Raw genomic sequence first — 15697 nt, forward strand, 5'->3', positions numbered from 1 at the left:
CTTCTTAGTTGTTCTTCCCCCGGTATTCGAGGATCAGCGGCTATCCGCAGTTTGGGTGTTGAGTAGAAGTAATTTCTCTACAAGAATGTGATGAATTTTAAGAATGTATCTGAGGCAGTGGGTCATAACATTGGCAGCAAGAGCGATAGAAAGGTGCGAGAAGGCTAGTGGCAAAGATGAAGGGGTGAGCAGAGGTGAAGGCTTGGCTGACTGAAGCAGGGAGGTTTAGAGATAGAACATGTTGAATGAGAACATGGAAAGTATGGTTATTCCTCTTTACGATCATATGTCATTTGTAATGCTAGTGCTATCATGAAATACACAGACATGATAAATATGCAGCAATGTAAAAAATGAAATGTTGCAAAATTCGTTGCCATGTCATGTTTGAGTTCTGCAACTCAAACCGCAAGTTTGAGTGCTAATAAATTTCTTAATGTGCCATCATCATGTGTAAAAGGAATATCTTTCGAAAGCATGATTATTCTTCTTTACAATCATGTGTCATTTGTAATGCTAGTGTAATCATGAAATACACAGACATGATAATACGCAGCAATGTTAGAAATGAAATATTGCAAAATGCGTCGCTTCCAATAGGGAATTTCCAATTGTTTCCAGGATGTACCGAGTGCATTCACTGTCATCTGCATGGTGGAAATTCTATAGAAATGGAGACTCCTGATAGAAATCAATGCATTTGGCAACATTTCACTTCTGACTTTTGTCAATGTTCAGGGTGACTGCATAATCCATGATTACACAATCACGGCAAATGGCATGTCATTGTAAAGAGGAATAATTCAGCTTTCCAATGATACCAGTTTCATTTTTATACTTCATTAGCCAAAAAGATATCATCCTCCAAAACTGAGTTGCAAATTTTTTTTGAGGGGTTTATATATGTATGTATCTATATGAAGTGTTACTTGTAGAACGTTACAATTTATATCAAGCAATTCCCCATTTGGAGAATGCACAGGCATCTCTGACGATTTGTTTTGCAATGTTAATAGTCTACAATGTCTTGTTTCTCAAGGTACTTTATTAACAAACACAATTATGATAGGAGTGTTAAGAGGTAATGGTTTATCTGCCTTATTTCAAATCCTAATTATACAGTGTGTCCCAGAAAAAACGAAACCGAGATTTAGCGATCGTTTATCATTACTTAATCATACATAAAATAGACAAATGACCTACCAATTTAAAGCTTAGAATCTCCTCTTTCATCTGATATTACTTAGATTATTTTTCATTCACGCATGAGTGAGCAAATACAATTTGAAGAAAGGATATCAAAAACTCATTTTTCGGGGGGTATCTGGGTTTCTTTAATTTGATAGCTAAATTACAGAAAATGGTCATGAAATAACAAAGTTCTGGTCATTTGAAATAAGGCTTGAATTTCAATAATTTCATAAAATGAAGAGGTTCTCCAGGCTGGCTTTCAAACTCACTCGACACTCTGTTTTGTTGACGATCAGCCATGCATTAAATCTTTTGTTCACCATGCGAAAGCTTCTGTCGGAAACCGGTGAAAACACGTTTATCTCATGAAATTATGGAAATACAAGCCTTATTTCAAATGACCAGAACTTTTTTATTTCTTGACCATTTTCTGTGATTTAGGTACCAAATTAAAGAGCGGATATTGAACTTTTCAGAAATGTGATTTTCTTTTTGAAACTCTTTGAAACTTTTTGAAACTATACCGGTTGTGATTGGGGGAGATTTTAATACCATGTTAGATGTAGATTTGGATAGAATGGGTGGAAACCCTCAACTTCATAATGATATCAGTGATACTATTAATGAGAATACAGAATTCAGATCATTCTGCAATTATACTTATTATCGAATTTTCACAAAGAAACAACCTTTGTCAATCAACTGGAAATTTAATAATAGTCTTTTAGATGATGGACAGTTTCGTGTAAAAATGTCTGAAAATATAGACAATTTGATGAGCGCCTCAGTTCAATTTGAAGACATTCGTATGAGATGGGAATTTCTGAAATATAATATCCGTTTATTCTTCAGGAAATATAGTATAAATAGAGCTAAAATTTTAAGAGAGCAGAAAAGGGAGTTAAAAGGGAAATTAAAAATCTTCAGATTTTGGTGGATAAAGATGGTGAAAAATATGTTGACGAATATGAAAAGGCTAAGCTAGATTATGAAGCGCACATGGACCGTATAACTCATGGTATAATAGTACGGTCCCGCGCAATCTGGGTAGAATATGGAGAAAAACAGCACATTCTTTTTAAACTTGGAAAAGGCCAACAAGGCTTGATCAACAATAAACAGACTAAAAGTAGGAGGTGAAATTTTAACCGATACTTCGAAAGTGAATACTCACATTAAGAATTTCTATGCAAACTTATATAAAACAGAAGACCCCAAATCGTTTAGTAACTGTAAGTTATTTGAGTCAAATTGTATACCCAAGTTATCGCCAAACCTGCGTGACTTATGCGAGAAAGAATTAACACTTTCGGAATGTACTTCTTTATTTGCCATGGCTAAGAACAAATCACCCGGTAACGACGGAATAACCGTCGAATTTAATTGTCATTTTTGGAGCAAACTTGGACCGTTGGTCGTAGATACTCTTAATTACAGTTTTGAACGAGGAATGATGTCTACGTTACAGAGGCAAGGCATAATTACACATATAGCAAAAAAGGGAAGGATAAAATGTTTATTGAAAATTATAGGCGCATAACTCTCTTAAATGTTGATATCCAGATCGGCTCCAAAGCCTTAGCACAGAGACTGAAAAATATTTTACCATTTATCATTCATCCTAATCAAGAAGCTTTTGTTAAAAATAGATACATAGGTGAAGCCGTGAGAACAGTACTTGAGACAATGTTTTATACTAGGCTTAAGCGTTTGGGCGGTATTTTATTAAGCCTCGATTTTAAAAAAGCATTTGACTCATTGAACCACCAATTTTTGATAGAAGTTTTGAAATGTTTTAACTTTGGAAATAATTTTTGCAATGTTCTCAGTGTTCTTTACAAAAATATTGAAAGCTGTGTGATGAACAATAACGTTTCAACTGGATATTTTACGGTAGGAAAAGGAATACGACAGGGGATCCTTTATCTCCATATCTTTTTATATTAGCTATAGAAACGCTAGCCATAAACATAAGAAAAAATGAAAACATTCAAGGCATAAGATTAAAAAATACTCATGAAATTAAGTTGTCTATGTACGCCGATGACATAACGGTTTATTTGTCAAACTTTGAGTAGTATTATCACCTCACGGAAGCTCTGAATAATTTTCAATTATGTTCATCTCTCACTGAATTACGATAAGACGAAAGCAATGTTTATAGGACAATTCAGTTTGCAAAAGCCATCTATACCAATAGATATAAAGTTTTTTAACGTTTTGACAATTCTTGGAATCGACATCTATTACTCTTTTGAGGGTAGAATGGCGCAAATACAAAAAAAATTATCCAACATTAAATCTCAACTAAATTTATGGAAAGCCAGGAATTTATCATTATACGGGAAAATCCAAATTGTAAATCTTTTGCTACCTCTCAGCTGTTATATGCAGCCAGCATATTATCTATACCTTATTCATTTATTCATAAGGTGAACACATATATTCTGCGAATTTATTTGGGGTGGTCCTGATAGAGTAAAACGTGAAGTGTTGGTTAAAGAATACGATGAAGGGGGGTTTAAAGATGAATGCCTCAAATCGATTATTCAAGCTCAGAAAATGAAATGGGTTTCGAGACTTTTCTCTTCAACTTCGAAGGGCTGGAAAGGTATATGTTTAGAATTGTTGTCACTTGTCGGTGGAGAATACATATTTATTGTAATTTTGATATGAAATATTTGAATATTGAAGTGTCAAAATGGTTGATGGACATTTTACAAACATGGTGTTTATTGGAAAGGAAAATAGATATTACTAATGAGTTTATATGGAACAATCAATATATCACATTTAAAGGAAAATCTATCTATAGACCAACCATAAAAGAAAAGGGATTCACCAAAATTACTGATATGTTAGATGAATTTGGACGCCCACTACGCTGGAGGGAAGCGAAGGAAAGGGGGTCAAAGTTTACTGAGTATTTTGAATTGTTGGATTGCTATAAAATAATGCCAGGGAAATGGAAAGTTTTCTTTTTACAACAAAACTACCATCGTCTTGTAAAAGAACCTGAGGATTTCCCTTCTCTTTTCTGTGAATCTTCATTTAGACAAATTCAGAATATATCGAAAAAACAATTTTATCGCACTTTTTTAAACATTAATAACTCTGAAACCTCCAAGGTGTTTACTCGCTTTAATCAACTTTACAACATTGATAGGCAACAGACTTCCAAATTTTTCACTCTTCAATTACGAATCACTATAGACACCAGACTTCGAATCACACACTATAAAATTTTTAATAACTTAATACCTACAAAGAATGGCTCACAAAAATAGGAAAGAAGACCAATGCATTATGCTCTTTTTGCAATGCGACACACGAGACATTGGATCATTTGTTTTTGTATGCCCTAAAATAACATCCTTTTGGAATGCGTTGCGTATGAGAGTGACTGACTTTAATCCTAATTATTTCCTTTCACGAGATACTGTTTTATTTGGATTACTAGAACCACTTAGTCCATCAACCTTAGCATTTTATTTTCTAATTATACTTGGTAAACAATTCATTTTGCGATGTAAATACAAAGAGACTCTCCCTAGTTTAAAACAATTTAATTATTATCTTTTATCTTATAAAGTTACAGAAGAAATTATTGCAAAAAAGAAAAACAAACTCAATAAACACAATGTAAAATGGCAAAACATAAACAAGTATTTTTCCTTTGCATAACTTGTAACCACTGTAGATTAATATTTTGTGACTTTGTTTTATCTTCTGTTCATGTTGTAGTGGTGTTTTCGGTCATGTTAATACATGAAAATGTCATAATTTTTGGGGTTGCGCTATACCCCGGCGATGCCGCCAGGTCGACACTGAACCGTTGGGTATTGATTACCGTACTACCTTTCTTCTTTGGTTAATGGATCGTCCTGTCGGCAGCGCTAGGGTACAATTTTCTTGTAAATTAATATTATGTTGTATGTACTTATACAATGTTCTTTTTTTATTGAAGTGCAACGATATGTTTTGTATACTTTGATTATTTTTATGACGAATAAAAACTGCAAAGATAAAAAAACAGTACCTGACAATTCATTTCAAGTTTGATAATGGGAGATGTACAATGATAAAGACAACATGCCATGTCTCTTTCATGCATGCCTTTTTTCAACAATATTACATTCTTGATCTCATTCCTTTTTTATTTATAAATAAATAGACTCAGGTTTATTAACTTACCTTTTTGTATGTAAAAGGTTCAATTTTCACAAGTTATGTTCGTTTTCGCAAAGTGTGATTCACTTTTGGTTTGCCTTTCATTGTTCACCTTATTGTACTTATCCGTCATTCATATTTTCTTTCAAGTTGGTGCATGGATCCTCTATCAATCATGAAAAATCTTGATTTTTTAATTGTTTTTTTTTTGGTTTTGGTTTTTACCCTTCTGTTTAGAGGGGTGACATGTTAAAGACAATACAGAAATACAGCAGTGTTGTAAACTTGGAACGACATGCATCACTGTTACGTAGCAGGGTGTGTATTCAAAACTGCTGAAGAAAGATCAATGAAATTTTCATATAAGTTAGATTATGAAATAATCTCTCTACTCTTGTATTTTGATTGAGAATACTATACCACATTCTGGAATGAGTTAAACCCTATTTTCAGAATAATATTTTTGGGGAAGTGCTGTATATGCTATATATGATACTGCTTTATTGAATATAATCTGTTAACTTCTGATACATGTTAGAAAAAATAAAAGAACTTCCTGCAGCAGAGTATCGAGAACACCTGTAATCTTACCGAATTGCGTAATCTTACAGGAAATTGGTATTTGATGTATGGAATCTTACAAATTTTCTTGAATAAAACACCCTTTTCCCCTTTTTAAACAGACCTGTTCTGTTAAATTGCAGAAAAATTCTTGTTTTATGAATTTACAGAATGATTATTACACAATTTGGTAAGATTACAGGTGTTCTCGAGACTCTGCTGCAGGAACTTCTTTTATTTTTTTTCTAACAGTGTAGCAGATTCAAAGACCTTTCTATTATGTTTGAACTGAAATGAAATAAAAGAATTGAATCGAATATCATCATTTTGTGGAAAATGGATAAAAACTCACATTCCTGTGATAAGAATAGGCACACTTACAATCTCAACTATTGTTTATAAAGTTTTCATACATTTTTGTTCGCTGGGATAACTGCAATAAGAATTGATTGAACATCCTGAGTATTATCGAGCTAATTGTTAATTTCATAAAAATATTTGTATTTCATAATTGACTAAATTATTTCCTAGCTAACTGAGTAGGCATGTATTTCCTCCTCCAAGTTATGGCTTCTCCACATTGCGTCGTTGATGGCGGCATATATGACACTGATCATGAGATAATGATACGTTTTAGGAGCTAGTTCATTTTTTCAGGGACAGGGGAGCTAAAATGGGCTTCTACCACCCTTCCCCCAGAGGGGGGGGGCACTCAGTATATAATGCATAGTGGGCATGCGCCGCGGAGGGGACCCCCAATTTTACACTCAAATTTCTGTTCCAAGGCATAGTATTATTGTCTTATTGAGAAAAAGAACAAAGAAAGCCGCTCCAAAGCATACACTGCAAAAACCAGGGTGTTAAATATTCAACACCAGCATGGAATAGAAAAATATTAACACCCTTGGTGTCAATTTCATGTCTAGTCGGCGAATGATAACACCAACGGTGTTAAAATATTCAATTACAGGTTGATGGTGTCAAATTTGGTGTTATAAAATCGCACATGCGCATAAGCGAGATAAATGGAGGAAAATCATTGGACGAAAGTTGTCATATGATCCGATATGCCTGCATGCGCATGCGCTGAAGCTGGACGCCATATCTTGCGATCGAGAGCTAGCTGGAGCAAGGCAATAGAAATCCATTGCCCGACTGACTTGATTTTCAGGAGTATTCTACAGTTTGGCCTAGATACACATCTTGAAGTGCATGCAACCATGCCGTTAAGCGTCAGGGTCTGCTCAGCGGATCGAAGTATTCGAAAATACCTGCCTATAGATCCAGAAGACACAGTAGGATTCTTTGAACTTAGTAAGTGTAGACCTTGGTTCTTGTTAATCAATCCATGTGTTCGTCGTTGTGTAGGCCTAGCGGTATGGCCTAATTAGGCTAGGCCGTGTCTGGACCGGTTCACGGTTGGGTATCCGGCCTGATGCCATTTAATATTTTACGGATTTCTGCAAAATTATCATTGATGAATACGCCAAAGAGCAAACAGTAATGATAAATGTAGTTATTTAATACATATTTGTTGCAAAATGTAAAGAGAAATCAGTGATCCTGGGTTTAGCCTAGCCAAAAAATAGAGCTCAAAATGGTGAGGCCTGACGTTAGCCGGTTAGGGGCTTCAAAATTCACTGTATAATGTTAAGCAGATAAGTATGGCCAAATCGTGAAATAAGCCACCTCTGTAGTCCCGCGCGCGTCTCTCTTGTGTACAAAGTCTTTTCACGAGAATGCCATAAGTATGAATAGCTCTGTGGAATAGCTTTTGTTTTTTCAAATTGTCAAGAGCTATTCCACAGCTATCCTACTTCCTAGCTAAAGCAGACTAGGCCTACAACAAGTGTAACTATGGAGGTTCATAGGTGGACTAGGGCTAGGCCCAGTACTAATACTAGTAATATACCAATGGTATGATGTTTTATAGTGTGCACTTAGCTTTATGAGCGTCGTGATGATGAAATTTTTAATATGATTTTTGATATGGTCATCACGACGCTTAACCCTATATAGCCCTGGCTATTTTGAAATTGCATAGCCGGGGGGGGGGGGGGGCTTATTTGGCCCCCCACACACGTCGCCCATGACGTAATCTCTAAAACTGTAGATCTATAGTTAATTTTTCCAAAAAAAGGACAATTATGCAAATTATGCTAATTTATGCATGGAATACGATTTTGTTGCTCTAAATCACTCAAAGCTAAGAATATGGTGATTTTTGGTCAAGATAATCATTATTACATTCTTAAACATAATTTTTAAAAAATGTGGTATCAGAATTTTTTTTCTTATGTATTTCATTGTTTTTCAAATTTCTTATGTATTTCTTTGTTTTTTAACCTTGTTATTTTTACTATGTTTTCAATGAAATTCACCGACAACACCTTTACAATCATAAGTAGACTGAAATTAATAGATTTTGATATGTAAAAGCAAAAATAATTATAGATTTTAGTTAAAAACACAATTTGTATTGGAATTATACATGAAATCACGTTTTTGAGCCATTTTTGGTCCGACGTGCAAGTACAAGTAGCTTCTGAAGTGCATAGCCGGGCGTCACAAATTTGGTCTCAAAAGATGCGCGAGATATGAAGGAAAAAAGTACTGAATTTACAGTGCATGATTTTTATGCGTAAAAAAAATATCGCGAAAAATGTAAGGCCCCCCCCCCCCCCCGGCTGCATAGGGTTAAAGGCTTTGGTTAAAATTTCCTCCCCGCTGTATGTAAACAAAAAACTTGTAACATTTTTTAAAAAATCTACACATTTTTCCAAAAAACTAGAGGGGTTAAAACAATTTACTATGTGATTTTCGCTTCGATATCCACATGTCATGTTTTCATGTGTTAATTCGTGCCGTCACAATACTTCCATTTGCACAACAAAGAAAGCCGATCGCATCTGATCGCACGCACTAGTCTCGATCTTCGCGTGCGCAGAATATTTCTTTCGGAAAAACTTTTCAAAAAAAAAAAAAAATGGTTGCACTTGGGGGTTTCCAAGCGAATATTTTGCACACCTTCAGATCGAGACTAGTGAGTGCGATCGGATGCGATCGACTTCATGTTGTGCAAATGCAGTATTGTGACGGCACGAATTAATACATGAAAATATGGCGAAACGTGGATATCGAAGCAAAAATCACAGCGCTGGGTAAGAAATGTTGCTTATTTTTCATCTTTTGACCGAATTAGAAATGCGATCCACCCGCGCAAAAGGTGTTCGGCCGTTAGAAAATTGTGTCAACCCCTCTATTTTTTTGTAAAAATGTATAGATTTTCTATAAAATGTAAGAATAGTTTTTTGTTTACATACAGCAGTGAGGAGGAAATTTTAACCAAAGGCTTAAAGCGTCGTGATGACCATATCAAAAATCATATTAAAAATTTCATCATCACGATGCTCTTAAACCTAGTGTGCACTGTGGGTCATTGTTCAGAGCAACAAACATGGCACCGACATGTAAATGTATGGACCTCCATAGTTTTGTGTGTGCTGCCTTGTGTATCCTGGACTTTTTTTGACTGAAATAAGGGTTAAAATTACAACAACAAAAATTAAGAAATCATGCCAACCTAGTCTACAACATACAGATAAATGCAAAAATGATGAAAACAGAAATTCAATCTTTATTTGTACTAGCACACCCATCGGTCCCAACTCCATCCCCACCCCCAGTTGAGCTTGATCATGGTCAATTCCATGATAAAATCATTTTATGTTACGGCATTACGGTGACACTTTTGCTCAAATTTTCACATTATAACTCTAAAATCATAGGAATTTGAATCAATTTCTGTTGTGTACCGTAACTATGACTCTAACTAACTCCTGACAAAGTAACATTCAGAATAAAAAGCTTCAAAAATTTAGATGCATTAACAAGTTATCGTGGAATTGACCTGATCCCATTTAACAGGTTTTAGAGTGTACTATAGCACAGTTGGGCTTACTTGTAGCAGTAGTTTTGCAGAATTATTATGAGCCACCAATTTGTATTAAGAAATTTGAAAGTGCACTGTGATATTTTTTCTCATTTATTTTGAATCTCTCCTACAGTCAAAAGAAAATTCCACATAAAGGATGGTGAAGACCTTGTACTTGTGGATGAACAAGAAGGATTTGGTATAGACGATGATGTACTAGGAGATGTGGTGACAAGCCATCCCTCAGTCAGCCTCATGGTGCTAAAAGAAGATGAAGAATGGTCTGGTAAGTTTTTGATAAAGTGCATTATAATACAAAATTGCAAACCCCTTCTATGTTTAGCGGATTCAGGATTTTAAAATAGAGGAGGCGCAAAGAGCATATTTGAATAAAGAGGTTGCGCAGATCATAATTTAACCTTGGTAATGTGCATGTTCACGAGGTAATTCTCAAAATATAGAGGGGGCACATGCCAGGTGCGCTCCCGCTGGATCTGCTACTGTATAGAGTCTTTGGAATAAAATTCTTACTTTTCATAAGCCCCCCCCCCCCCAATCCATGAGGAAAAGAAGACTTAGAAGGTAGTGAAAAGCTTAAGAACACCTGAAAATGACCATTTTTATTGTATTTCATATATCTATCTACCATTTTATTGTGATTTTTCAATTTATGTGAAAAGGAAAAAAATGGTTAGGCCATTTTCTGACGGTCGGTCGATAAAGGCTATTCAAACTTTTTTTTTTACCTAAGCAATAAATGAATGTGCAGTGCAAATTACAGGCACAAGTGTCAAAACTTGGTCAAGGAAAGAAAAACATACCCCTTTATTTGTGCTTGCATAACCTTGCCACAATAGCCATGATTTGTGGGCAGTCAATTATCTAAATTCCAGGTCTAAAGATTATAGAAATGACGGATTCTTTTTATCATTTTATTTCTTAACAATGCAAACCTGCATTTTTGTTCTTCTTGAAATGTCTTTAATTGAAATTTTGAGACGGGGGGGGGGGTGGTCTGTGGAACGGGGATCTGTACTTGTGTGTGTCTGTGTTTGACCTTTGAAATTTTGCTTCAAAATGCTACAAAAGACCACTAGAAAAATCTGAATATTATTTCTATTGATGCATAAGAAATTAAAAAATAACAAAATGATAAACAAAAATAACAGTAATGCAGCTTTATTGTGTACTGAATGTAGCTTATAGAGCGTAGCATTGATTTAAAAAATGCTTGTATTATAATTTACTTAGACATGCATGAATGATTTTCAATTAACAATTAAAATGTCTATAAAAATGCTCAAGTATCATAAAATTAACAATAAAAATGAATGGGTTGAAATAAACTGATGGTTTGTTAACCATCATGAATCATCTATAATTGCAAAATCACACTTACAAATTTTCTGTCAGATCAATATAACTTATGTTGGTTTTTAATGGTTTTAGACTAGAAATTTATATAGTTGGACTTCCCTTATCCAGTCTCCTTTATCCAGATCACTCTGAAATTTGCCTACCGGTATTTTACTCAAATGAATTAGCGGAACCAACAAAGATTTCAAGCATACTCATAGTATGGCAAACTATTCGGGTTACTTATATTATTCCCAACTTTTTTTATTGCACATTGAGTTAAATTTTTCATGATGGAAATATGCATTCATTCATTCATACTCTTGGCAACTGCATGTTTTGAATATAGAATTTCCTTATCTGGTCAAATCCCTTGTCCAGATTAGTGCTGGTCCCAAGTGTGTGGATAGAGGAGGCCCAACTGTATTCAATTGTACCAAAGGTTAAGATACTAGTATTCATTGTTTTTAACAGTGATCATGGCTTTATCTCTCTTCATTATTAAAGGTTCAGATGTACATAGCTTCACAAGTGCAGACAACATCAACACCAGCTCCTCTTCCCTCAGTAGCTCAGAATCTGATTCAAGTTTTGGCATCTGCAGAAAGAAACCACGATTAGATGCCCTCAGATTGTGCAAGAGCAAATTCAAGTAGAGGATCTTTCTACTGAATTCTTTGATGCCAACTGGGTTAAAGTAAATGGAACACGTTATCAGTTGTCACTTCTGGTCTGCCATGATGTTAGCGAGCTTCCTCTGTTTGGTCAAATAGAGCATATCATTGTACACAACAGCAATGTATTTTTTGTACTTGTCCAATTAGATACAGTGTATTACAATTCACACTATCATTCATACGCAGTAGAATTCATTTTTCCACGTCGTCATGTAGTGAAGAATCAAAAGGAACTTGTTGACTACAAACCACTAGATTTGATGACAACTTTGTCAAAGACAGACTCAAGGAAGTATGTAGCACCAAGGCATGTACTTTCTAAGTAATTTAAAGCTTTCAAGCTAACGTCTGGCTTTGCTTAGTTGTATCAATTGGTTTTAAAAATAATCTTAATCAAGAATATTATGGACTCTTGTAAGCATCTGTAAATTGGTTAATGCGAAACCAAATTTAGTCAAATAGCTGTTGTATATTTTCCCATCTTTTTTTCTTACAGGAAAAACAATTTTATGATGTTTGTGCATGAAAGCCAGTGAAATGAAAGTGCATAGACTGATTTTGTTGTTGTTGTTTATACCCTGTTGGAAAAAGAGCAGTGAATTAGTTGATAGAGAAACAAATAATTTTTACTTTTTGTTATTTTTTCCTGGAAATTGGGAATACATGTTTGTAAACAGAAAGCTGTAAAGGAATGTTCACCTTTATTAGGTTGAATGTAGAATTTATAGTGTTTTTTAATGCTTTTTGAAACTTTTGTTCAACCCTTGACAAGTAGTGAAGGAAATAACTTCTGATAAAATCCCCATGAGCCATGTACTGAAATAATTAAATCATCCTAAATCTCAATGGTTGCAGGCCTGTGGTAAAAAGTCTTGTTGAAACTGCTGGATGAGGTTTATTAGTTTTGGTATAGTTCTTGAAGACTGCTTCCTAGCATAAGAAATTAAAAGCAATACTTTAAAAGGGAAAGTCTACCCTACATATATTCATATTTCAATGAAAGAATAATTTGAACATATAAAAAAAAGAATGAGCGAAATTGATCAAGGAATAAAGAAATTACAGTCATTTAGATTTTATTGAAAATCTACATTTGCTCTGCAAAATGGCAACACTTGATGGCGTCGTATGCGATTAGCTCGCCATACCTTTGTACATGGACTGTTACATTTTCGTATTTATCTAAAAATTTACCTATTTTTTTATAACGTTTGGACGAAGTATGTTGAGGAAAATGGCTTTCTATATAATATAAATTGACCGAGGGTATAAAATTCATATTAACTTTGGAGAAAAATGAGATTATGTGAAATTTTGTGTACAATATGAATGGAGAGCTGATCATGCATAATGCCATCAAGTGTTGCCAATTTGCAGAGCGGATAGTGATTTACAAGATAATGAAATAACGAAAGTTTCCTTATTCCTTAACCAATTCCTTTTTTAACGTGCTGCTAAAAGTATTTTCTGTGTATTGAAATGGTAAAATATTGTGTGGACTTTCCCTTTTTTGATGGCAGTGTCCAAGGATTTTTTTTGTGTGTTTTGGCGAGGGGGGCACTCTTTATATTTCATATGAAAAAGATTCTTATATTTTCCTTCAGCAAGCATGTAATAGGATTCAAGGTGAAATGTGTCAAAATTCTCATTAGCTACATAATTCACGCTGATGTAGAAGCAATTTACATTTTATTTGTTTTGTCTTCAGTTATACAAGCATTTTGCATCCTGTTTAGTGTCTATTAGAAAGTACTTTGATTTTTCATTCCTTGAAAGGAATTATAACATTTTTAAATGTTTTAAAAGAGTTTAGTTACTTGATTCATCCTCAAGCCTTATTTTTTCATCTTTTTTTTCTTCTAAGGGTGCATTCATATTTTGAGCAAATTTTGAATGATTAAAAAAGATAGTGTGTTCTGTTGTATTCAGACAAATGAGTCACACATTTTGAATATATGACAAAACGATTTAATGTTGAGACATACAAGATAAAAACGTTATAAGCATCATTGAATTCAACATGAATGAGAACAAGTTGTTTAATTTATTGAATAAATAAGCACCAAGTGTTTGTTTCTTTTAACTTATTGTGTGTATTTGAATATTTTCTGTGCATGTGTTATGAATGAGTGAGCTGAATTGAATTGTTGGTGTTGAAGGAATGATGTCTTGAGTTTTTTAAAACACTAAGACTAGCATTGAATTGCAATAACAAGAGTAGAATTGAAATATTTAATTCCAGATCTTTAGTGTTATATAACACCATAAATAGAATTGGATTGCAACACCAAGAGAAGAATTATACTATTTGATTCTATTCTTGGTGTAAAATAACACCAAAATTAGGAATCATTGTAACACCGAACACGGGTGTTGGATTTTGCACAAACACCAAAAATAGAATTGAATTCCAACACCAAGAATAGAATTAAAATCATTTGATTCCAGACCTTGGTGTTAAATAACACCGGAAATCGGATTCATTGTAACACCAGAAAATGGTGTTGGATTATATATTAACACCAAAAATAGAATTGGATTACAACACCAAGAGTAGAATTAAAATATTCAATTCCAGTCCTTGGTGTTCGATAACACCAACTGGTGTTTTCCGATATAGATACCGGGATGGTGTTAATATTAACACCTATGGTGTTGAATCTAACACCCTGGTTTTTGCAGTGTAGCATTTTCTTCTTATCGAGAAAAAAGAAGAAAGAAATTCGCTCAAAAGCTTCGCATATTTTTTCGTTACGCCGGTCCGATCGCATTGATCTGCTACAATGAGCTGCAATTTTGGTGAAAAGCGGCGGCAGAGCGCTGTCCAACCATCGCATCTTGCGCTAGCGCACCCGTGCAACCGGGATCAGGGGATAGCTGCATACGCGTATATGCCCGTTCCATAGGGATGCATACGCAATCACACGCTGGCGATCCGTTCCATGGACCCCCGTTTTCACAAACATGTGTAATTCCGAAGCCCGTTCCGAAGACCCTTCTTTTTACAATAAGCCCGCTCCAAGGCCCCCGTTTTTGTCTCGCCCGCGACACACCACCACCACTTTTTTAGTCGAGGACCCCCCCCCCTCACAAGGAAAGCAATAATTCCCCATTGCATAAGGGGACGCCCCTGTAGTGTTTGATTTTCAGATGAGTATTTTTATTCCTTTATCATGTTTATCCATCTTGGTGATCGTCTCTAGGAAGAATACCGTGTATTATTTCATTAGATCAAAAGGTGTTATACATGGCGCTAGGGAACAGGGGTGCTGGGGGTACTGAATATTTGCGTGTCACGGTTATTCTCCATTAGCACCACCCCCTTGTAATCTGTAAGTTGTGCAATAATGGAGAAGTATAATTGAAATTATCTCCACGCATACATTCGTAATTCCGAAGTTTCGTTATTCCGAAGGTTTGATTATTCCGAAGGTTCGTATTTCCGAAGGTTCGTAATTCCGAAGGTTCGTAATTATGAAGGTTCGTCAACCCAAAAACGAAATGAGGTTCGTAATCCCGAAGGTTCGTTAATCCGAAAACGAAATAAGGTTCGTTGTTCCGAAGGTTAGTTCATTCGAAAATAAAATAAGGTTCGTTGTACCAATGGTTCGTTAGTCCGAAAAATGAATTCCGGGAGAGCAGAGCCAAACCGTCTGAATTATGAATAATGTCTGTAGATTGTCTGTAGATCAGTGGAAGGGGATATGACTAATGTTTAAACTTCTTGTTTGTGCTCATCCCTTCTCTTCCTATGGTATAATATAGTCTCCGTTGAAAAAAATTGGAGCTGTTAACTTGCAGCTTATGA

General features: G+C 34.9%; 2 protein-coding genes across 3 annotated transcripts in view; both read left to right on the forward strand.

Moving 5' to 3' along the window:
* LOC121417524 overlaps positions 1 to 15697 on the forward strand; it is a 36346-nt gene that overhangs the window by 6884 nt on the left and 13765 nt on the right. The gene's annotated exons all lie outside the window — the stretch shown is intronic.
* Positions 6778 to 13972, forward strand: LOC121417525. Of its 2 annotated transcripts, none has more exons than XM_041611246.1 (3): positions 6778 to 7236; positions 9990 to 10142; positions 11720 to 13972. In XM_041611246.1, exons 1-3 carry the CDS (start codon positions 6990 to 6992, stop codon positions 11866 to 11868), a joined length of 549 nt encoding a protein of 182 aa, XP_041467180.1. In that variant the 5' UTR covers positions 6778 to 6989; the 3' UTR covers positions 11869 to 13972. The 2 variants fall into 2 exon arrangements, with proteins under 2 accessions (XP_041467180.1, XP_041467181.1); XM_041611247.1 differs by lacking the exon at positions 6778 to 7236 and adding an exon at positions 8902 to 9083.

This window comes from Lytechinus variegatus, chromosome 6 (genome assembly GCF_018143015.1).
Source record: "Lytechinus variegatus isolate NC3 chromosome 6, Lvar_3.0, whole genome shotgun sequence".
Classification (NCBI taxonomy): Eukaryota; Metazoa; Echinodermata; class Echinoidea; order Temnopleuroida; family Toxopneustidae; genus Lytechinus; species Lytechinus variegatus.